The sequence below is a fragment of the Chaetodon trifascialis genome, chromosome 17 (assembly GCF_039877785.1).
Source record: "Chaetodon trifascialis isolate fChaTrf1 chromosome 17, fChaTrf1.hap1, whole genome shotgun sequence".
Lineage (NCBI taxonomy): Eukaryota > Metazoa > Chordata > Actinopteri > Chaetodontiformes > Chaetodontidae > Chaetodon > Chaetodon trifascialis.
Window position 1 is genome coordinate 4,053,039 of NC_092072.1, and position 24,000 is coordinate 4,077,038.

The 24,000-nt window shown below is 43.7% G+C and overlaps 3 protein-coding genes across 28 annotated transcripts in view; 1 reads left to right on the forward strand and 2 right to left on the reverse strand.

Moving 5' to 3' along the window:
- The first annotated feature begins 314 nt into the window (after positions 1-314).
- On the forward strand, positions 315-5,357 carry LOC139345493 (zinc finger protein 706). 2 transcript variants are annotated; one of them, XM_070984099.1, is made up of 4 exons: positions 315-387; positions 2,169-2,319; positions 4,044-4,171; positions 4,298-5,357. In XM_070984099.1, exons 2-3 carry the CDS (start codon positions 2,185-2,187, stop codon positions 4,137-4,139), a joined length of 231 nt encoding a protein of 76 aa, XP_070840200.1. In that variant the 5' UTR covers positions 315-387; positions 2,169-2,184; the 3' UTR covers positions 4,140-4,171; positions 4,298-5,357. The 2 variants fall into 2 exon arrangements, with proteins under 2 accessions (XP_070840200.1, XP_070840201.1); XM_070984100.1 differs by lacking the exon at positions 315-387.
- An 861-nt stretch (positions 5,358-6,218) lies between these two features.
- bmp8a (bone morphogenetic protein 8a) lies at positions 6,219-15,222 on the reverse strand. The gene is made up of 7 exons (XM_070984101.1): positions 14,595-15,222; positions 9,819-10,011; positions 8,585-8,733; positions 8,304-8,483; positions 8,057-8,136; positions 7,132-7,242; positions 6,219-6,368 (listed from the first exon to the last, which is right to left on the reverse strand). The coding sequence occupies exons 1-7, from the start codon at positions 15,139-15,141 to the stop codon at positions 6,219-6,221; spliced, it is 1,410 nt and encodes a 469-aa protein (XP_070840202.1). The 5' UTR covers positions 15,142-15,222.
- A 3,980-nt stretch (positions 15,223-19,202) lies between these two features.
- Positions 19,203-24,000, reverse strand: part of macf1a (microtubule actin crosslinking factor 1a) — a 214,573-nt gene continuing 209,775 nt past the window's right edge. For 16 of the 25 annotated variants that reach the window (XM_070985044.1, XM_070985043.1, XM_070985042.1 and 13 more), the window contains 3 exons: positions 22,816-22,932; positions 21,862-21,970; positions 19,203-21,528 (listed from right to left, as the gene is read on the reverse strand). In XM_070985044.1, coding sequence (XP_070841145.1) covers positions 21,281-21,528; positions 21,862-21,970; positions 22,816-22,932 — 474 coding nt within the window. In that variant the 3' untranslated portion in view covers positions 19,203-21,280. The remainder of the gene's footprint in view (positions 21,529-21,861; positions 21,971-22,815; positions 22,933-24,000) is intronic. The other 9 variants (XM_070985041.1, XM_070985038.1, XM_070985039.1 and 6 more) reach the window with 2 other exon arrangements.

Below are 24,000 nucleotides of genomic sequence, written 5' to 3' on the forward strand. Positions count from 1 at the left end.
CTGTCTTTGTATTTATCTGTTGTTGAAAAATTCAATGCATTGAGTCTGAAAATTATTTCCGCTTTTTGCAAAATAAATAAATAAATAAATACATAATAATAATAATAATAATAATAATAATAATAATAATAATAATAATAATAATAATAGATCCTCAATTGCAGAATGTAAATTCTGTCAAAGTTGCCGAAAAAATTCCCAGAAACAACTAGGAAACTGGTTTTTAATCAGCGCTGGTAAAGCTGCAGTTCTGCTCCAGGCCGGCGGGGCGCTGTTCGTTTCTTGGCAGGTTTTAACCTGAAGCGCCGCTTAAAGCCCTTCTTTGACGTTTCCTTTGGCATTCATAAAAAGACGCCGACGAAAGAGCGAGAGAGTCAAATCTCGAAGGTAAATCTGCCAGAAAAAAAAGCAGTTTTACTCTTTAACAGACACAACTCGTTTTGGTGTAACAGTGATTTGTATTGTAAACCGAGTTCTTTGTTCTACAGCAGCTTTGAATTGCGTCGTTACTCGGTCACATGCAATCTTAGCTTCCCTAGCTAGCTTAGCTAGCAGTGTTAGCAAGGCGGCGCCGGTTGCTGAAAGGCCTGTTTGGACGACACCGACAATTTAACCGGTTATTTAAAGCAAGCTTTATTTCAAAACGGCGTCAGACTTGTGGCCGTGGATTAGCGTAAGCAACTAATTGGTACGTTAGAGTTAATCAACATCACATAAGGCAGAGCAGCTTGATGGCTCAAAGGGAAACGCGGATGTTAGCTGTGTTTTAACGCGGTGACTACAGTCAGTTAGTCGCTGCTGTTGTGAAGTCGAGAGATAAACGACTGAAAAGGAAACCGAAGTAAATCAGCTGCCTCACAAGTATCCAGTCTGAGTAAGCTGTGTTTGTGATTAAGCTGACGTCTCTCAGTGTAAAGATAACATTAAAGCTAACTTTATCTTAGCTCGTTTTTCCTCACGTAGCTCACGTAACGTTATTGTTGTTTTGGCAGTTGATCAACAATTTGCCTTCAAATGAGCTTGTGCAGAAAATGAATCATAAAAACGCCCAATTTTGATTAGATAAAACCAGTAATGATGCAGTATTATAAAAACTCATCCAAGAGGGCAGAGGTCACGAATAACCCACGTATTGTTAAATATGAGACAACTAAACTGTTTGTAATGATCCTGCAAACTGAGCCAGGAGACACACCTGACTGAAACTACTCCTGGTTTAAAGTCCTCTGAGAAACTATTCTTATTGAAGGTTATAATATTCAGATTTGTTGAAACTGTTTTTAGAGAGGCATCAATTCAACTCTGTCATTTTGGTAGCTGTAGTTTGTGGTGCTGTTTGTGTAGCGTTATACTAAGAGGTATCTCTGATATTTGTGTGACTATCGTTCATGTACTGTAGATGTGTTGGACTAAATACTTCACTGTAATGTGTTTAGTCTGGAAGCCAGTTCAATATCCAGTGTAGAGAGGTGTGATGTAGAAACGTGAAACCTCCAGTGCTCACATACAGTGAAGTATGAGACATCTTGTGTTTGGCAGTTAAAATGAAAAATATTTGCACATTCATTTATTCTGGATGTTTTAATGAGAGAGGAGGAGCAGATGACATTTTAAGGATTCAGATGTGGTGATTAGACTTGTTTTCCCTGCCAAAACCATGTCAGACACACATTAGAAGTTTTTTATTTGGTCCTTAGTACATGTGTGGTGGAGATTTTTGAAGTTCTTCTTCACCACAACCAGGAAAACCATTTCTTTAGTCACTTCGCTTTGCACACTGAGACACTGTCATGTTGATGATTTCCCTCCAGACGAGCTAAGGGACTTATCTTAAATTACACAAAGCAGCCTCTGACTGAAAGTACAGGGGACAGCTGTCTCCATGCAATTTTAGCCATAGATTGTATCCTCGAAGGCTGAGTATTTGACAAGATTACTTTAATATTGCAGGAAATTGCCAGTAATAACATTAAAATTGTTGTCATTTATTTAATCATATGTATGAATGTGTTGTATCAGACTTGTCAAACCAGCTTATCACACCCTGAATGTACCTGCTGTTTATTTTTCACCCACCTTCTGATGTAGCCTTTATTATATCTCATCGTGTGAGCAAACAAAAGCTGCAGTTTATGATTTGGGCCATTAAAGCTTTGTTATCTGTGCAGGTCAAAGTTGAGGGCCATGGCTCGTGGGCAGCAGAAGATTCAGTCCCAGCAGAAGAACGCCAAGAAGGCAGCCGAGAAGAAGAAAGGCCAGGGCGCCGACCAGAAGACTGCAGCGAAGGCCGCGCTGATCCACACCTGTCCTGTCTGCCGGGTGAGTCCAGCTGTGCTGCGAGAGGTCACCTGCAGCTGAGTACTGAGCAGGTGTAGTGAGAGGCTGGAGGTTTTTCCACAGGGAAATGTGTTTGAGCTTCAGCTTCCCTCCTCACTAGAAAAAAGCACAATACTCACTGTATTCTCCAAGTCTTCAATCATGTGACTGCTGTCAGGTGTGTGTGATTAGTTTGATTGTTTTCCATTTTTGTTTAATATTACATCACTGTTTGCTACACTTCAACAAATTTAAAGACATAAACAGCATGAAAATATTGAATTCTAGTAACGACGACAACAACGTCGAGATATAAACTCTATAATATCTCGCTGGAAACAAATCTAAAATATCAGCACAATAAATGGTGTTCCTGACTAAAAACTACTGTGTGACGTTTAGAAAGAATGAAGACAGACATCAGTATCCGTCCCTCCTCCTGTCAGCTGTCCTCCTGCTTTGTCTCAGCCAGCAGCTGACTTTACAAGAGTTCACCAGATTTTAAGATACTTGGCAAACTAAACTAATCAGGTAGAAAACACACTGACAACTTGTGTTTTAGCTTGTTTGCAACATTTTGCTATTAGCCAGTTAGCATGCTGTGCTTGGGTAAAAAATGGCGGTGGATGAGAGACTGTGGACTGAGCAGACTGAGATATTGTTTTTCCACATGTTTATGCTTGTTGAAGAGGTGTATTGATAGTTTTGGCTTTTTACTTGTGCAAATTTTATTGCATTTACAGTTATGATTGTCGTTTGTCGGAGCTATTAGCCCTGACACAGAGAGCAGAGATGCGGCAGTGTGATAATAAATTCCTCCCAGTCAGTTAGGGTTGGGGTTAGTACAGACAAAAGAACCAGTGAAGTCAGAGCTAATCAATACAAAGGTCTTCAATCAGTTTAGACCCACAGTGCATTAAATATCAGGTTTTGGTACCACAACTCTGCCTCATCATACATATGTTTTTTGTTTGTCATTTTCACCTTTTGTGTCTGTGGTTCTTCTGTAAGGATCAGGTGTGCTGTTTGAACAGGTGTAGTAAACTCCTGCTTCAGTAAGCAGCGATGAGTCGTGTTCGCTGTAGACTGTTAAACTAAAAGGCAGCAGTGAGTTTGGATGTTTGTGAAAATGTGACGTTGAGACAGCGTTCATGTCTTTAATGAAGGCTTTCTTGACTTGTGGTCATTCATAGGTGAAGCACGCTGTCTGGGACGATTGATCTGTTGATTTAGCTCAGGTCTGTCCCCTCTGGACAGCTCCCCGGCAGCAGCATCAGCACCTTGGAGAGCGCTATGCCGCTCAGTCCTGACATTTGTGCTAGTATAAAGTCGTTGGTTTGCAGGTCGTGTTTGAGTTGTTGATGGATGCGTGCGGGTTGAGTAGTGCAGATTTGTCCTGACTGGTCTGCAGGTATTAAATCCTGACCTGCGCTACACTATCGAGCAGTTTGATATCTACTAAAATGACTTATGAAAGTCTATATCAAATCACAGTAGAAAACACCAATTTGACACTTCAGTTAGAGGCTGTGGGCTGACATTAGTTGTTATTTTCACTATCTGAGAGTTTCCTTGATTGATTGTCTATAAAATGTCAAAGGATATAAAAAAAAAAAACATGATATTCAAAAGCAAGATTAATTAGCAAACTAGTTCTGATATGTCCAGTCTGTGACCACAAGATCAAATAATCTGACACCTCGATGCTTTTTTTTCTTTTGTTTCAGACACAGATGCCGGACCCCAAGACCTTCAAGCAGCATTTTGAGAGCAAACACCCAAAGTCCCCGATGCCCCCTGAGCTGGCGGACGTTCAGGCATAAAGACCTGCTGACTGGACTGGACATGAACCCGGGTAAGACCGCCTGCACTGCTCTGAAAACCTCACAGAGGTTTTTTTTTTAACTGGCTTGTTCACTGTTAATATTTCCCTGCTTTTACCATGAATACTGAAAAAAAACCAACAACCTGCTGCTTACAGATACACAATGACCACGGACTAAACATTGAATCACGGCGCATGAAGGATGCTGATGACGAACACTGGGACCCGTCAGTATTCACGGACAACGGGTTGGGATGGAGGGAGGGGGTGGATGTGCGTGCGTGTGTGTGTGTGCGCGTGTGTGTGCGCGTGTGTGTGTGCATGTGTGTGTGGGGAAGAGAAAACAGTCATGACGGGGCAGAAGTACACCAGCACCCCATTTTATATTTATTACCTAATACTACCTTGCTATTTCAAATGGGGAGGGGCCCGGAAAGATTGCCTGCTAACACTGAATAAATTCACCTTCTGACTCCTGACGGGGGGGGTGGGGGCACAATGGGAAGGCTTTTTTTTTTTTAACGTGTGGCGAGCTAACAGCTGGTTGTACTGGTTAAACACTGTGTCGTCCAGAGGAGTAGATGGCACAGGCCCCCGCTGGAGGTCGCATCACTCACCCGCCAAGGCCGGGCTCTGCTGTCGGGTTAAAACTGTGTAACCGCAGTCCTTTTATTTCCACTTGAGCCGACAGTTTTCATGTGAAATGACTAAAACCTGTTTGTGTAACTTCAGAATTTCTGGTTGTTGAACGTAAATGCAGTAAAATGCAGGATATTACTTCCTGAAAGTAGTTTTGTTTGTGTGAGACAGACTCTGCGGCCCTGCTGCTCCACAGGTGTCCACACCTCAAACAGTACCTCACGCCACGCCACAGTCTCACAGCACATTTATTTCCCTCCATTCCCTCGACTCCTCCTCGCTTTCATGTCTCCACGTAATCTTGGCAATAACATCATCTTAGTCGTCAGTTAAAACGGGACGAGATCTGTTCTGGAAACCAAATGCTAACATTGTTTTAACTAACGTAATCTCATTTATGCTTCAGCTGTTTCTTCACTGATGGAAGAAATTCAAGACGATTGTTTGCTAACTGCCAAAATGAGTTCATCCCTCTTCTTTCTGCTCCTTCATATATTCACTAGCAGGCAACTAATTTGCTTTCACTGTACTTTTTTTTTTACCCTTTTCAATAAATTGAACAATGTATTTAATGTGACCGCTCCTCTCCACTGATTCTGTGTGACGTCCTCTGAAATTTCATTACAGGGCTGCAGCCAACGCGTGTTGTCCTGATCGATCAAGGAAGCGTTTGCTCTTTAGAATAACGGGGAAAAATAAACAATTCATGAATTATCTAAATAGTTGATCTATTAATTAACTTTGGAAATCATTAAGGCGACACCAGAATTAAACCAAAGAGAAATCCAAACTCTCAGTTTTTATTAGTGGATTATGATTCACTGACGAAATGAAACTTGATTATTTACACTGAGTTACGAGTTTTCTTCAGTCATTTTTATACTGTGACCATAAGAGGTGTAAAGTGTTTAATACAGTTTGACATTTTCTCTTCATACAGACAGACAATAGAGACGCTGTCATTACATTTCATTCTTTAGAAAAACAAGCAGGCATCACTGACGGCTCGTTAGCCGTCTCATATCATCTGCCATTCAAAGCTGTCCGTGACCACTCAAAATGAAGTCCTCTGTGTAAAAGACGATGTGTTAAAATAACATTTGTACTCTGAAAAAGTCAGAAAATAAGATCTATACTTACAGAAAAGAGTAAAGATCAGGTCAAAGGTCGATTCAGAATAACCTGCAGCTGCTGAGAGACGAGGACCAGCGGACAATTTGGACATAAAGACCCAGAAAACACTGTGAGAAAACCTGTTTAAAGCCTCTGAGCGCTGATTTGGAATCAGTAAACTCAATTTGGACGATTGATGTCGATTCAGTTGCTGATCCTAAATCAGCCCTGAAACACGACAGACAAAGATGTGTCTAATGAGGCCTCACGTGTGGAAAAATCATCCATGTGAACAGTTTTGGACTCTTCAGAGGATCCTTTATCCTCATAGACACCCGCAGGTCTTCACCACCATGTTCCGGTGTTTCTTGAGGATAACGTTGTTGTTGTCGTCGTAGAAGAGGACGGAGATGGGGCTCAGCTTGGTGGGGGCGCAGCATGCTTTAGGAACCTCGTCAGGCTTCAGGAGGTGGACCTGTGAATTAACAGCGAAATACAGTTAATACTCACACATCAGGCACGAAACGAAGCCTTTATCTGACACTGAGCAGCGAGCTTACACCCGGCAACAACACAGGATGCACTGTGTTTATTTCCAGGAAGAAACGATCAACAGCGCTTAAAAACCAGAGGAAAGAAGCTCGCTGTCCTCTGAAGAGGTAAAGTGACGTTTATCTTCATGTGCAAAATCCTTCTTAGGTAAAGTAAGTATTATCAGCAAAGAGTACTCAAAGGAGCAAAAGTAAAAGTACTCATTGTGCAGGAAAATGTCTGCCGTGTGACAGATATATGAAATATTGGATAATTTGACCTCTGAACAGTTTTTTAAAATGAGAATTTGGAGGTAAACTCTTGAACAATGTGCTGTTTTAAAATCTGAAGGGTCAGCAGTAACTTCACTGTCTGATAAACGTTGTGGAGTAAAAAGTGAAACATTTCCCTCTAAAATGTGGAGTTGAAGTTTAAAGTAGCACGAAATGGAAATGCTGAAGTGAAGTACAAGTACCTGAAGTGTCTACTTGAGTAAATGTACTTGATACAGTCCATCACTCACGCTGAGCACCGCTGTCAGTTTAATATTTGAACATTTCAAATGTCAAAATCTCAACTGGAAGAAGCAAATATCCCTGAAATGATCACGGAGGTAAAGAAATAACTGGACTGTGTACTTCACACACAGACAACAGTATGTGGTGTGTATTTATGTGCGTGTGTGTGCGTGACATCTCTGTACTGACCACTTGCTGGATGAGGGCGTGGTTGGTGGCGTTCATGCAGGAGCCCAGAGGATAAAAACACTCCCCGTCACAGTAGTATGCTGAGTATCCAGTGGGGGCCAGAACCCAGTCCTGATCAGAGCCACGGGAGGAAAACCATCAGAAACATGTCAAAACTGCAACAACCAATAAGATCAAACTGCTGCCGTGTTAGAAATAAACATCCTTCAGTTTGACTATTTCAATAAACGACGTTCAGTCCTACGAAGCTGGTTAGATTCGACCTGCAGCACAGAAACAGGAGAACAAACATCCTCTGATGTGTTGAAGTGACTGAACCATCAGCCATGATGAACAACGCTTCATCGGAAGAAATACACATTTATGTTAATGTGATGGATTGATGTACATCGTGCTGGAGCTGAGTCTATAACAATAAATCATCATTTATTAGTTGATTTGTATTAATATTCAAAATCGGTAAAGTAACTAAAGCTGACAAATAACAAGTGGAGGGAAAAGTTCAATACTTAATGTGTGTAATCAATAATGTGATGGAGGAGGTGCAACAGTATGACGGAGCAGAAAATGTAAATACTCAAGTTATGTAGTACAATTTAAGGACAGTACTTGAGTTACATTGTGCTGATGGTTAGACTGTCGTTCATTAAACATGTTTAACAAAGAAGATATTAAAGATTTCTAACATATAATTTACAAAATATGCATTTTAAAGCTAAAACTGAATTATGTTACATTTAAGAACATTTCATTAATTAGAGCCCAGATTACCCCAAAGGATTCTGGGTAAGTGTATAGCCCATGTGTGTCCATCACAGGATGGAAAGTGGAAATAAACAGACCACGTTGTGATGCAGACCACGTGTCCCTGATGACAGCCTGACAGTGTGAATGGAGAATGAGAGCAGCTGAAGTGTGAGCTGACCTTCCAGCCCAGATCACTGAAGCTGACGTAGAGCTCGTGTTTCTTACAGGGCTGACCTCCGCTGTTGGCCGGACTCCGATCTGATCAGAGGAAAAACACTCAGTAAGATCAAAGTGAAGTGACAGAGACACGAATAAATCCACCAGACTAGTTTCTCAGTGTTTAAGGTTTTATGATATGAGTTTCTTTTATCTTAATAAACACATTTAAAACCCAGTCAAGCCCCCTGAGGGCGTCTGGAACTAACTGTGGATGCTGGGGACCGGGAGGTCGTATTTGGGTTTCTTCTTGCGGGGATGCGGTTTGACGGCTCGTGGCGGCCGACACGGGACCTGACTCTCCCTGAAGAAGGTCACCATGAAGGGCTGTTTGGAGCGGGGGCCCCTGCGTCCCACCAGCCCAATCCAGCCTGCGGACAGGGAGCGGTCTGAGAGAGGAGGCGGAAATTTAAATTAATATCACTGAAGTTCAGAATGAATCGTCCAGTTAGTCCATTATTAAAAGATGGAGGCTCTGCAGTGCACCCACCCTCCTCTGTCTCCACGTAGAGGCGTATGCCCAGGTTGCTGCGGGGGTGGAGGAGCCAGTGGTTGGAGGCCGTGGTGACGTCGAAGGCCAGCCAGCCCTCCTGTCCTGCAGGCACCGACTGCATGTCCAGCAGCACCAGCTCTGGCTCTCTGAGCGAAACACAGAACAACTCAAGTCTAAAAACTTCTGAATGAAAACAATTCATCACATTTCTTACAGTAATTAAAGAGAAAACCCTCGACGGCTGCAGACACAAAGGTGAGGACACACCTGAGACGTGTTTAAAGTGATGCTGATGAATATTTGCTGAAATGAACATTGGACAGGATGTTACAGCCTTTCAGAGTCAAAGCTTGGCTCTGGTTTACTCATCAAATAACCGCAATGATGAGTTTCTTAAATGAAAATTTTGACACAAACCTGCGTTATGAGCTGAGGTATGCAGGTATTTAACAGGCATCACTGAGCTGCCTCTGTAGTCTCCAAACGTCATGCAAATGCAAGACTAAATCATTGAAATTAAAAAAAAAAAAAAAAGAATTTTTTTTTCTGCAAAACTTAAGACATCTGAAACCAACAACCAACAAGACTAAACCTAAAAACTCTTTGATCTCTTTTAGTTTTTTGAATCTGATGATCAAAGCTCCGGTGAGATCAACGGCAGGATGACGGTTTGCTTGTTATCTCAGTACTTTTGTCAAAAGTCTCAAATCAGTAATAATTTAACACTAAGTACTCAAAAAGTGAGAGTAACAGTTGAATGCAAAGTTCAGGTAAAACTTCCAGTGACTACAGTAATAAACTGTTCGCGTTGCACCATGAGCTGCAGGTGAGCTGCAGGTGAGCTGCAGGTGAGCAGCAGGTGAGCTGCAGGTGAGCTGCAGGTGAGCTGCAGGTGAAAGCAGCAGGTGAGCAGCAGGTGAGCTGCAGGTGAGCTCCAGGTGAAAACAGCAGGTGAAAGCAGCAGGTGAGCTGCAGGTGAGCTCCAGGTGAAAACAGCAGGTGAAAGCAGCAGGTGAGCTGCAGGTGAGCTCCAGGTGAAAACAGCAGGTGAAAGCAGCAGGTGAGCTGCAGGTGAGCTCCAGGTGAAAACAGCAGGTGAAAGTAGCAGGTGAGCAGCAGGTGAAAGCAGCAGGTGAGCTGCAAGTGAGCTGCAAGTGAGCTCCAGGTGAAAACAGCAGGTGAAAGTAGCAGGTGAACTGCAGGTGAAAGCAACAGGTGAGCAGCATTTAACCTGTGTCTGTTCTCTCGCTGGATCTCGTAGACGGAGATGTGCAGCGTCCGGTTGGCCCTCTGGCCCATCGTCAGGGTCTTATAGATCCGAAACTCTGCCGCCGTCACCGTCTCCCCCTGAGGGAGGGGCGTCAGATCGAAACGGAACTCCTTCCAGTACGGACGAGGCTGCAGGAGGTCGCGCTCCTGCTCCACTGGGGGAGGGGGGGGGATGGATTTTTTTTAGTAATTTGTGGATAGAACAAGAAACTCAAAGATCATGCTGTGGCCTCTGGGAAATTATAGTTGTCATTTTCCACAAATTTCTGGCATTTTTTTTATAAACAATTGATTACTTTAGGAAATAATCAGCAGATTATTTGATAATGGAAATAACTGTTAGTGATGCCCTACTTTAAAGCTAGATTTAAAAAATATCATAAAAGAAGTAAAGACAGCCAATAGTAACAGCGTGAACACTGACTTTAAATCAACTCTTCGGAATGAAAGACAAAAAATCAGGATAAGGTTCAAAGTAAATTCAGGTCATAAATGTCTGTCAGAGAGTCTGATGTGTTGGAAGAAGAGTTTTGAGAGGAATCAAAGTTTTACTTTAAACAGATGTGAGAGGAAAATGTGTTGATGCAACGATGAAGAGTGAGGAAAGTGATGAAGAGCAGCAGTATGGAGGTGTGGAGGGGCTGAGGTCCCACAGAGGGAGGAGAAGAAGAGTGGTGGAAGAGCCAACCAGTCCTTCAGTAAAACGACCAAGTGTGTACAAATACTCCAAGACAAATACTACATTAAACAATTTACCGAAGCAAAACAAAGAATCACAGATTAATTCAATTCAATTCAATTCAATTCAATTCAATTCAATTCAATTCAATTCAATTCAATTCAATTCAATTCAATATTCCTTTATTCGTCCCTCGAGGGGAAATTCCGAATAATTCCGATTAAAGTGTCAAAAGTGAAACTGTTCCTTATGCAGAGTGTTAAATTCCTCATCTTTATTAGAGATGCTTAATAAATATCAATAGGTACAAACAGGATTTTACTGTTGTTGTTCAAGGAAAAGCAAATTTTAACAGCTTCAAATATTGTTATGTAGTTTAATCAGTGAAACTGCATCAGAATGTTGAGTAAAAACTACAATATTTTGTTGTTTTACAGTTTATTTTGCTGGTTAGCCTGTTAGCTTGGCGCTAGCTGTGCGTCCTCTGCAGATGGGTGATGTTGGACGAATGTTTAACACTGAGGAACTGAACGCTGAGCTTCACTTGAAGCCGACTGAATAAACAGAGCAGCAGGTTTGATGCTTTTTTTGTGTGTTTACTGCAGTGTTAGCTCAGCTAGCTTTTTTGTTACGCAAAGCCCGTTCTGCTCCAGCATGCTCGCTAGTGTGTTTGTGTTGCTGCTTTATGTAAATGTGTGACGACATATAGAAGCTGTGTGTGAAAAGGAAATGGTCGAACTAAAGCAATTTATTAACTTGGCAACGTTGTGTTACTTTGATTAGCACGCTGCAGCTAGCTAGCTTTGCCCCTGCAAAGAGGCAGTGAGGCTAATATGGATCAGATCTGTGTCTGAACATGTGAGGAGGTGAAGTTTTTATTTTAGAAATGGTTATTTTGGTGATATTCTTGATAGATGTGCAGCGAGCTGGAAGCTAACACATCTGGCAGTGCTGACAGGGAACATTGTGTGAACTGACCAATCAGAGCAGCCCAGGCTGTGCAGGAGGAGGGAGCTAAAATGGACGGGTGAAAATGGAGAGAAAAGTGGTGAGTAAACGTACTTAGTTACATTCAGCCACAGTTTTACCATCGTGGACACAAACTGGGAATGTTTGTATTTAGATGAAACTTTTGACGTTATTCTGAAACTTCCACCCTGGAAAATAAATAAATACGTTTGGATTTTTCTCTCACTGCTTTTACTTTGTGCCAGTTCTGCAGTTTATTTACTCAGAGGAGGTTTATGTTCGCTCTTTTTCTCCAGCATCTTCCCTCAGACTCAGGCTGAGCAGGACGACGGTGCCTTGCTCAACAGAACATCAGCAGAAGGTGTGAATGATCGGAGAAGCGGCTGAAAGACGTCCCCGTGTGGACGAGCTGCCGAAGAGCCATCTGTAAATGAAAGCTCCATCAAATCCAAACATGACACCGAAACACCAGCAGAGTGTGTGTGTGTGTTGGGCGTGCTCACATCAGCACACACACACACACACACACACACACACACACACACACACACACACACACACACACACACACACACACACACACACACACACACACACACACACACACACACACACACACACACTGCAGTAATTAGAGACACTTAGTGCCCTGAACCGCAGCAGCTGCTCAGCACACACACCACTAATTGCAGCCCTGCCTGGTATTTTTAGAGTCGCTCCCTCCACAGCAGTATTTTCATCTCGCTTCGGACCGTTGGCTTTTTTTTTCAGTGTGTGTCAGTGGGGCCTTTAATTCTAACCAGCTGTGTCTTCCCATTACATATGCGTAGGAACACACACCCATGCCTGTTTGATTCAACTTACATGAACTACACACACTGATTAGATTAGTCATAGAAATAGAAACTAAATATATCGTATCTGCAGTGGATCCAGTGACAGAGCTTCAGGGAAAGAAGCTCATGAGGAGGCGCCATTAAGAAAGCTACAACATGCTGGATGATCACATGAAAATACAGTTAGCCTGCAGTTACTCCTGCTGGGTTTCCTTCCCGTCCTTCAGGTCTGTGCGGTGCGCTCAGCTTCGTTTTGTGCAGGTTTGATGATGTTCACAGAATTAAAGCTCCACCATCTGAATGGAAACATGCCCTGCGGGTCACTATTAAAGTCACTTTTGGTCACCTTTGTTTACAAAACTGTGGTGGTTTGGAGGATAAATTGCTGCTCCTTTCGCAGCGTTGACTGAGAAATTTAAGGGTGCATTTTCTTCTCCAAAACAGAGCTGAAAAGGAAACCTTTCATTTGATGGGAGTTCATTAAAGACCCCGAGCAGAGCAGAGCAGAGCAGAGCAGAGCAGGACGAGGAGGGGACCATGTTTCCCACGGCGAACTGGGTGCAGGTCACCGTCCCGTCCCAGAGGAGCAGGAGGAAGGAAGCCAATCAGGAGAGGATGTTTAAGTCTTAAGCTTTGACAGATAGGCATCAGTCAGGCTGCTGGGTGGTTTGGACGGGAGCACAAACACTCGCTCAGGATCTGGGTGCTGATGTTTAACAGTGTCTCATATACAGCATATTTAGGGAAATCATTATTTTCATTATCACTGACGCCGCGGTTTGCTTTCCTGATTCATCAATCACGAGGTTCCAGAAGCTTCCAACAGCTTGTCAAGCAAAGCCCAAAGATATTAAAATCACTTTCATATGTGAGAGAAAAGTGGAGAATTTATGTAAACAATTATCAAAATAGGAGGGACTCATTCCTATTGATGGACGAATCGACTCATCGTTTCAGCTCTGAATGTATTTGGATGTATGAACTGAATTTAATCAACTTTAGAGAATCAGTTTCTCTCATTTGATAAACATGGTTATGGGATGTTTCGTGTTTGAGCCCATCGTGCTGTTACTTTACATTTTATTCCTTTAAATTGTGTTTCTCTCTTTCCGTTCGACCGGTGAACAGACAGAAACCTCACAGAAAATAAGATGATGAGCAGATCTACACTGTTCAATACTTTTTGTCCTCCATCAGTCCTCACAGATGGTCTCAGAGCTGGAATGATGCTCGGCCTCGTTTGGCTGAGCGCAGCGAGGCTGGTGGATTCAGGAATGCTGCTCTGAAATGGAAACTTACCAATATAGTTCAGCCGTACTGACACTGGTTTTAATTCTCTCTGCGGGGGTGAAAGTTTATGGAAATTTGTGCAGCAAACGTTTCGCTGTCAGCGTCATGAAGTTCACGCAATGTCATTTCACATTTTGTAGCCAAACCACAAAGTCAAAAACTGCTCTGTCGATCCAAACTGATGATAGAAAATGTTCTCTATTTAAAGAGAAAGGATAGTTTGAATATTTCATTTGACAAAAGAGAGACGAGAAGATTGATACCACGCTCATGTCTGTCCCTCAAGTATAAAGCTGGTTATCTTAGCTTAGCACAAAGACTGGAAGCAGCTAGCCTGGCTCTTTAAAATGTAAAGTTAGCATCGCTGAAGCTCATTAATTAACATCATTCTGGTTTGTTTAATCTGCACAGAAACAGAAATGTGTGGTTCCATGTGGGGCTTTTCTACAGATATAATGTGTCAATCAGTGAGCTTTAGAGGTGTTGGTCAGTGGATGCTTCTGCAAAGTCAGGCTCGTTGTTTCCCTCTGTTTCCAGTCTTTATGCTAAGCTAAGTTAACCAGCTGCTGGCTCCAGCTGCATGCGTAATGTACAGATATGAGTGCTTTCAATCTTTTCATGTAACTCTCAGAAAATGTCAAACTATGACTTTAACATAGTATTGTGTGACATCTCTGCATGCTTTTATTTTGGTGATATCTTTGCTCCTTATTTCCACGCTGTGTTAAACACCGGACCAGTCGACAGTCTGCAGGACTGAGCTGACTTAGTTCTTGATTTTTTGGTTTCAGTCGTTTCTTTCTCTGATGTGATTGCTTTCTGCTCGTGCTCAGTTTTCCTTCATCCAAACACACCACGAATGCAACCTGCATCACTTCCTGTCTGCCTCAGCATGTCTCTCCCCAGGGTTCACCCACCCATTGGCTGGTGTTAAATACCTGTTGTCGTGGGCCGGTTTACTCACCCAGGTTGACGAAGCTCATCACCGTGTCGGCCTCGCTGACCACCGTGCCCAGCGGCGGCGTGTGTGTGCTGAGGGTCGGGGGGGCTGCATGGTTGACCTGAGCCAACCTTTCCGCCCCACCAAACTTCCCCATGCCAGGTCCGTTCACAATAATTTCATTGCCCTCGTCATCCCCGTCGGCCGACATGGCGTGGTACAGGTCCAGCATGAAGAGCGGTGCAGAGGACGGCGGTCGCAGCGGCGGATGGGGTCTGGGTCTCCCCGGCAGACCCAAAATGGACAAGATCTCCTTCTGCATCTCCTTCTTCTCGCGGCCGCTGAGCCGCCTGAAGCTGGAGTGGACCACGGCCTCGGCCTGCTGGCTCCACAGGGACAGAAAGAGCAGGAGCAGCAGGGGCAGGAGGAGCAGGGTCCTGGGGTGGAGGAGAGGCCGGTGGGGTCTGGAGGTGGATCTGGTCTGCTGCTGGAAGACGCCACTGCTGCTCTCGCTCACGTGCTTCATCTTGCTGCAAAGACAAGAGCAGCTGTGGGACACGTCCAGGTCCATGGTTCGGTTTCTTGTTTCTTCTTCTCTGCTGGGAAATCAAGAGTTTTACTCCCACTAATGATGAGCTGCACAGGGTTCGTGTCTCCAGACTGACAGTGTTTTCCACTCTGTCCAGCTTGTCCCCGGACTGTTTGTCCTCTGTTTCAGAGTTGCCGCAGAGAAACGCAGTGCTGATTTATGCCTGATGTGTTTAGAGGAGAGCTGCCTCTGGACGGGACGTGTTTACCGCCTTAAACTGCCTCTGTTTATCTCTCCCTCCCCCTTTGCCTTCCTCTCTCCCTCGTCCACCTTCTCTAATCTTGAAGAAGAAGAAAAAAAGCCTCCTCACCCTCTGATCCACTTCTCCCTCACCTCTTAGTCGTGCAGCAGAAGAAACAGAGATAATGAGAGTGAGGGCATAATTACAAGCTTGCGATGTGTTTTGAATATAGACAAACAATGCCTCTGTGGAAGATCGCTCTGTGCTTTGAAGCTGTAAACTCGGAGGATGGAAAGCAATTTCAGTGATGAGCAGGTGCCGCAGAGATTGCAGTGAAATTTGAGAGCCGTGTCATCAGGTCTGCTGCCGGTCCTCGTTGGCCTCACCAGGAACTAAAGTTCACACCTGCGAGCGAGTTCGGCCTCATGAGGATCGTCTGCTGTGGAGCAATCGCTGCTGGAAACTTTTATCCACTCATCCCTCAGTACTTATTCATCCATTCATGGCTTCTTCCCACCCACACGTCTCTGGGGCTCCAGATGTCTTTCTTAATCCATTTTATAAGAGCAATAACTCCAGGAAATTGTTTCCTGATTGTAATCCTTGAGCGAGGCGAGAGGTTTCTTCTCCTTCAGCCTTCAGATCTCTGGTCCACAGCCTCGGCGCCTGTTGGCAGTGAGAGAGCATCTGCAGGCAGAGCTGAGCTGCAGCGAGCCTGGATCCCATGTACGCAGCAGAGGGCAACGGGTGTTCAGACCCAGGAGGGAGTTTCCCTCCCAGCCTCCACCGCTCCACCTCTTTCAAGTCTTTCAGCTTCTCTCTGCTGCTTGCATCTCATCATCACCCCTCCCAGTGGTCTCTTTGGGAGACCTCATCTCTCTCTCCTTCTTACCTCCACCCATCTATCTTTTCATCTCCTCATGACTGCTTCCTTTCATAGCTACTCAACGCTGAGTCTCAGGCGGCTCGCTGGGAAGGACGTCAAGTGGCCCGATGCCCCGTTTAATAGCAGCTCTGCTCACAACTAGCGTAAGGGGTTGAAAGCCAAAAGTGGATGTAATTTCTGCACAAATGTCAGCGTGTACGGAGAGCCACACCTGACAAAAAGCAGCCTGAAGGTATCAAACAGCCGAATACATCCATAAATAACAGTTAGTGTTTTTTGAGTGGATTGTAACAAGAAATATGAATCTATATACTTCTACTCAGTAGAAAAGCTTTTTATTTATTTATTTACTGCCAATCAGTGAATAAAATAAACTAAATTTATTTTATTTTTCACTTGCTCCTTTAATTTTTGAACAATTTTTTGGGGCTTTACACACTTTATACGGAGGACTGTGTGGCTAGCTAGCTTATCTGAAAGCAGGGCAGCTAAACACACTGTGTTAGCTTTTTTTTTTTAAAGCTACCTCATTAAAGCCAAAATTATCCATAAAAATACAGACATAATATTAATCATCTAAATACTTGACTGTATAAACTCTTGTAACTGAAGCTAAATTAGCTAAAGCATTTCAGCGGGCAAGCCAACGTCAAATGTAGCTAAGCTAGCTAACAGTACTTACAATACTTCAGTGAAATTGTGAGTAAAAATTCCTTAAATGACACAAATCTACAAAATGTCCAAAATCTATTTCCAAAAACGCACTTTAAGATTTAGATAATATGAATATATTAGCATCATGTCTGTGAACTTTCATTAGCATGATCTAGCTAATGTTTTAGCATTATCAGCTAAATGCTTGTCACTCCATTTATTTATTTATTTATTTATTTATTTATTTTCATTTTTACTCCAATTATGCTTCTGGTGTTATTTATTTATTTTTTATTTATTTTTTTTTTTTGGACTCATCTGATTATGTTTTACTACCTTTTGTCAGTTTCAGGGTTTTAGGACTGTGGGCACATTTGTCATCCATATATATATATATATATATATATATATATATATATATTTTTTTTTTAATTAAATGTTAAAGCTCTAAACTCTGTGACGCTGATGTCATCGCTGAGGTTTGGAGCTGAAACAAAAAGCAACACGCCAAATTCAAAGTAAGTCTGCCGTCGAACAAAGACTTTAAAGACGTCTCCTCTGAAGTGGCAGGTGTTGTGTTACACTGTGCAACACCATTTCCCGTTGAGCCATTCATTAGCTTGCTGAGGCTGCCCTGCAGCGAGCCTAATGCAAACACACTGCGTGCATGTGTGTGTTTGAAGCAAAAGGATTTGGAGGGAAGAAATGACTCAAATATAGTAGTGAGGTTCAGCCCTGTGCCAGCCCGTGTTTGTGTACTCTTTCCTTCAAAGCGGCCTGGTACTTGTGGTCACTTTGAAAGGCATGAATAACACTGACCAAACCAAACTGACCGCGGTTCATTTTGTCCTGGTCGAAAGGGCGAGTCCCAAATGCCAGGAATTAACGCTCTGCCCATTTTGTTTTTCTTTCCTCTGCACATCTGCAACTTTAGGAGGTTTTGTCTGGAGAGATAATAGTGAGAAAAGTGAGAGACGATGAAGAGGAGGAGGTGAAAGAAGACAGGGAGGGAGTTGAGGAGGAGTGACGAAAAAGGAAAACGAGGGACTGAAGGGAAGCCGAGTGCCCTTAAAACCATACAAACCCAACAGAAATGAAAAATGACATTCCAGAGAGACAGAAGTGGTGGAACAGAGCGAGGACTGTCATCAGAGAGAGGTCTGGGATGACAGATGGACTGCAGGGAGGACGGGCGTAGATGGATTGAGAGTGGACAGAAAATGAGGAGAGAGAGAGTGTGTGTGTGTGTGTGTGTGTGTGTGTGTGTGTGTGTGTGTGTGTGTGTGTGTGTGTGTGTGTGTGTGTGTGTGTTTGTACACACAGCTGCAGAGGGTGGACTCAGACCTCATCATCTCCGGTGGAACCACCGAATAAACAAGACAAAGTTATTTTCAAATTCTCCCTCCGTCTCTCACACAGACACAAACTGAGTCTGTGATAAACTCAGAATGACAGAAGGGACGGAAAAAGACGTCTGAAATTATTAACATCACTTGGAACCACCTCCACCTCCACCTCCCCGGTGTTTACCTCCTCTCTCCGTCCACAGAAGTGAAGATCCAGCCGGGTGTGTTCTTATCTCTCACAGGATAATTACCCAGAAATGTCCGGTCGCTGCTGAATGTAGGCACATCAGAGAGAAGAAACAACGTTGGTTCAGCTCATTCCAGTCTGTACAGACACCAACGCACAAAGTCAAACTAAGTCCAACTGTAACAGTTATCAAACCTGCCTTTATGGGCCCAGAAAATATATGAACAATGGCAGAAAAGCGTGATGAAGAAATAAAAAACTACAACAAAATCACATCTACATATATGCTTAATGATGAAAGACAAACAACAAAAAGTTTATCAATGAACAAACACTGGAGACAAAAATGGCTGCATGTAAATGCTGCAATAAAAACTACATTACGTCTCCTTTAGCCCACTTTCTCTTACGTTAGCTAGAGCGATTGATTAATCTGACAATTATTTTCTCAATTCATCATTCAGTCTATAAAATGTCAGAGAACTGAGTTCAGACAGACACATTTTAGTGTCTTGTTTTAGTCTAACATTTCAAAAGGAAAATATATTCAACTTTTTATCATAAGTGACTTAGAAAATCAACATTTGAGAAGTTATAACCAGTGAATTTTGGCATTTTGCTTAAAGAACAAAAAAATACTTAAACAATTAATCAGTCATCGAATAGTTGCCTAATAGTGTGAATATAAGAACACACACACACACACACACACACACACACACACACACGCACGCACACGCTTCCAAACTGTTGAGCACAAATTCATAAAGAAGCCAAACACAAAGAGTTTTACTGCAAGCATATTTTTAATACAAAAACAGAACAAAAAATTGTTTATAATTTTAGTTTTTTGTTTTACTTTTACACAATTGACTCCTAGTAACGCGCTCCATGTTCTCGCCTTCACACTGAGTAGCACAGCATCAAAAGGCGGCAGACTCGCCTCCTGCTCCCCGAGTCCAGACTCCCTCAGAGAGACAATAAATAAATAAAAATCACCTTCAGATGTCTTCTGTCTTCTTCCTCGCGGTCATTTTCTTTAGTTTTTCATAAACTTCATCTCTTACACCGAGATAACACAGAGACAACTCGGCCCCATCGACGACAGGACATTTGAAAAAAGCCTAGAAGAAGAGACGTTGGGGAGGGACGTGAGGGAGGAAACCCGCTCTCATTGGTCCGCTCGGCCCAGGTCTCCTGTCATTCGTAAATGTAGTTCTCTCTACACATGAAGGGCAAACCCCTTTGGTCATGGTCTGGGAATTGTAGTCATTAGCAAAAGAGAAAGATGAAGAAACAAGGCTGCCACTAGAATCAGCGACCACGTGAACGATGTCATGTTACAATGAAGTAGAAACACACAAACACACGAACGATGTCAAAGAGCGCAGCGGACGTCTCCTCGGTACAAAAATCACAATTTCCTTAACCATAATACTAAATCGCTCTCGGCCAATGGTGATATGACATGAAACTGAAAAATAAATAGATTTGTCTTTCAAGCTAGATAACAAAAGTACAACTGGATTATAAATTAACCAGAAAACAACGAGAAGAAAAACAAAATGACATTCGCAAATTAAAATTTTTGCATACAGTGACTCAAGTCAATGACCTCTCATCGTTTCCTATAACAATGACACACGATACACACCACAGTGTGAGAGTGTGTGTGTGTGTGTGTCTGTGTGTGTGTGTGTGCTGCTGGGTTGCGAAGGGCAACACAGTGTAGACATTAAGGTGGAACTGCAGAGGAAGAGACAATTAGTGCATGCTGGTTGTCGACCTCCGCGAACACGGTCATTAACATCAGGTTAGGTTACACATGTCGTATATTGTCAGTAATGTGCTGTTAGTTGAGTGCGTCACCATAAAAATAGTCCTTTATATTGCCAGTTTGTGATTTCTGTGTTGGATTGTCACACCGGCGTGTGACAAAACCGCACCGCCCTTTGCTGAAATGCACACACGAGGCCGGTCTTGGCGTTCCGGCGGTCGGGAGGAGTCTGCTCTGCGGTGTTTGAGTGTGCGAGTGTTTGCCCTCAGCTGCAGCAGCGCCGCCGCCACCGCCGATCCTCTGAGTCTGAGGTTAGCCGGTGTGTGCGTCGGACGGCGTTTCCGCCTCCTGAGCTCTCCGCACGCGGCGTCCGCTTCTGCAGATCTGCTGAGGTGACGTTTTTTTCTTTCCAGCCAGTCAGGAGGAAGCGACATGGCAGTCGTTGCATATTTTCTTTTTAAACTCATCGTTGAGGCATCTGGCCCACAAGCCAAAATAATAACCCACAATTCTTCCTTTTTTTCCTGAATGTCATTTGAGATTTTTGTGTTTTTGTAGCCGTGGTGGTGGTGGTGGTGGCGGTGGTGGCGTGTCCCACTCCCTTCCCCGCCTCTGTGTTAAATGTGTGTATTTGTGTGGTATAAAGGAGTTTAAAGACTTTCTGTGTCGCTCCGTCGGATCGGGACAGAAGAGTGTAACACAAAGTAAGGCAGCATCACGTCGAGTCCGTCGGTGTTTGGTTCCACGCTGGTGGGGAACTTCTGAAAGACGAAGCGGGAGACTGGAAGGCAAAATGGGGTCGTTTCTTAAAGGGGACAGTCAGTTTGGACCCCACAGACTCTGGCCTGGGACTGCCAGACCAGAACTCTGCTCCTCTGCATGTTTTCAGTCCGTTTGCGAGACCGGGGAAAGAGTGAGAGGGAGGTCCACTCGTCCTGTCCTTCTCCTTCTCTCCCTGGAGAGTGTCAGTCATAGTGCACAGATTGTACAGAAAGCCCTGTGGATGGGTGGATGGGTGGATGGATGGATGGATGGATGGATGGATGGATGGATGGACCCAACGCCAGCAGTCCACCCTCTGTGGCTGCTGTTATTTCTTCGCAGACCCCGAGGTCTTTGGGCTGGGGGCCTTTTTGGAGATGGTGGGAATCTTGGAGGGTTTGGCCCCGCTGCCGGGTCGTCGTGGCGTATCTGAGGCGTCCGAGCAGACGGAGCGAGCGTCCTGTAACTCTGATGCGTCCGAGGCATCGCTGCCGCGGCGGCTGCTGGCTCGGCTGCCTGCCCGACTGCCAGCTCGGCTGGTTGGACCGCTGACGGTGGAAGCCCCTCGCTTTGGATCTAGAAGGAAGACAGAGTTTAAAACTGGAAGAAAATTTACAAAATATGTTTTTGATGAATCACTTTTAGGTTTAAAGTTATTGTAATATAATTTTTAGCCATGTTTGGTTTATGACTAAACATTCCCATCAACCTCAACTGCACTCTGCTTATTAGCAAAAGCTAGCATGCTAACATGCTAAACTAAGAAGATGTTAAACATCAACATGTTTAGAGTTGTAACTGTGAGCATGTTAGCATGCTGACGTTAGCATTCTGGGGTGCAGAATGAGCTTTCCTCTGACGTTCAGCGGGCAGAAAATGGCTGAACAGCGCAGACGTGTGTTGTCTCACCAGTGCGCGATGGTTTGCTGGTGTGTGTTGTTCCTCCATTCTCTCCGGTCAGCGAGCCTCGGCTCGAGTGGAACGTCGGCCTCTTTAGCTTGGACCCCGACGTCGCCCCCTGCAGGAGCACATAGGAGACATCAGCTGATGATGACTGCGGAGGTGAACTGACGACTGAGCCGCTTCACATTCGATACACACCAGTACTTCAAACACTACATGATCATATTTCTCCTAAACAAACAACAGATGCACACAGACTGGACATAAACAGACCTACAGACAAATAAAGGAAAACTACAAACACAAAGACTTTGTATCAAACAAACTAAAACAAATGACCAAAATCACTATTGAACTGTGGTTTATGTTACATTCATTTTGAGGGGCTTCAACTAATGATCATATTTAGCACTGATTTATCTGATTGACGGTCTAAAACCAGCTGCATCACTGACAGACCCCTTTCACTCTGTCAGTTATGGCCATTTTAAACAGTCATACATTGAAATTGTTGGCAATGAATTTATTAACTAACTGTTTCAAATCTACATGAAACAGGAGAGAAAAAGTCAGATTTTTCTGAACTGATCGTTATTTGTGGTGAAGTTTTTGCCACATTAGACTTTCTTTCCAGTCCCGTATCTATAAATGATGTCACTGATACCATCCGTAATGTGTCATCCTGTCAAATTAAAACCTTGCCTCTGAAAATGTCACCTGTCAGGTTTGAGCTCGACCGCGTCGTGTTTATTCTCAAAGGTCAGAAAACGTTCACAGCCCTCGTCACCTTTAACTCAAACATGAAAACCGCTGAAAGTTTTCACGACAGCAGCAAAAGTAAACGTTCCTATGTGGTGGCGTGCGAGCACCCGGGGGTGTGCGTTAGTGCTTCAGCTCGTTCAGTGGGGGGTGGGTGGGACAGGGAGGTGGGTGGGTGGGTGGGTGGGGTGAGTGTGTTACCTCGTGCCCAGGAGTGGTGTGGCCGAGGTCTGGGCAGCAGTGGCACTTGGTTGGCGTTGGAGTTTTACTGTGTGCCAGCCAGGGCTTGGCATAGTCACGCGAGTGAGTATGGGAGGACTGGAGGGAGGAAGGGAAGGGAGCAAGGAAGGAAGGAAGGCAAGACGGAGGGAAGGAAGGGTGCAGGAGAGGGAGAGCGAAGCAGCCAAAGAGAGAAGCAAACGCAGGAGGGAGGAGTTTTGGAGGGAGGGAAGGCAGCGCGGCGTGTTTTTGTGTTTTTTTTTTTTAAAGACAACCCAACAATGCAGGGAGGACATTTTTGAAGGCAGGTCAGCAGGGTTTGAGTGACAGGAACGAGGGGAAAAAGATGAAAGACAAAACAAAGAAACAAGAGCAAAAAATAAAAATCACAGTTAAGGATGTGGTGATTTTTGACAGTAACAACAGGAGGATGACAACAAGTGAACAATGTGCAACACAAACCCACAAACACAACGCATGCACGCACGCACACACACACACACACACACACAGGCGGACAAACTCAACACTGAGTGAATGCTTTTACACAGAAATCAGCTGACAAATGAAAAACTTCACTAACATCAGACGACGGCGACACTGATGTCTACACACAGTCTGACTGAGCGATAACAGGGAGCGCGTGATGAGCGTCTGATGAGCGTTTGACCTGACAATGACGACGTTTCTGTTCGACGTTACAACCAGAAGGTGAGCGAGACACCTGTGGTGATGTATGAGTGTGATCGTACACGACAGGACAAATAAAAAGGCTACTTTCCCGTCAAAGGAGGAAAAAAAAGATAACTTCACAATGTTTTAATCTCAGTTATTTAAGACCAAAACACACTTAAAGTTTGACTTTCATGACTCTGCACAGATTCTTCAGTGTTACCTATTAATGAGAGAGAGACTCCATCGATTTAGTATTGCACTAAAAATGGAGCTGTAAGTATCAATTAATCTGATCATTTTCACAATTAATCATTTAGTCTATAAGATGTCAAAAAACTGCTCATTACCAAAACCCAAAGACTCTTCATTTATAATCATAAGTGACAAAGAGAAGCAGCAAATCCTTAAAATTAAGAAGCTACAACGACCAACTTGTTCAAATTTTGCTTGAAAAATGTTGCAGCTCTAACTACTGTACGACATTATCACACT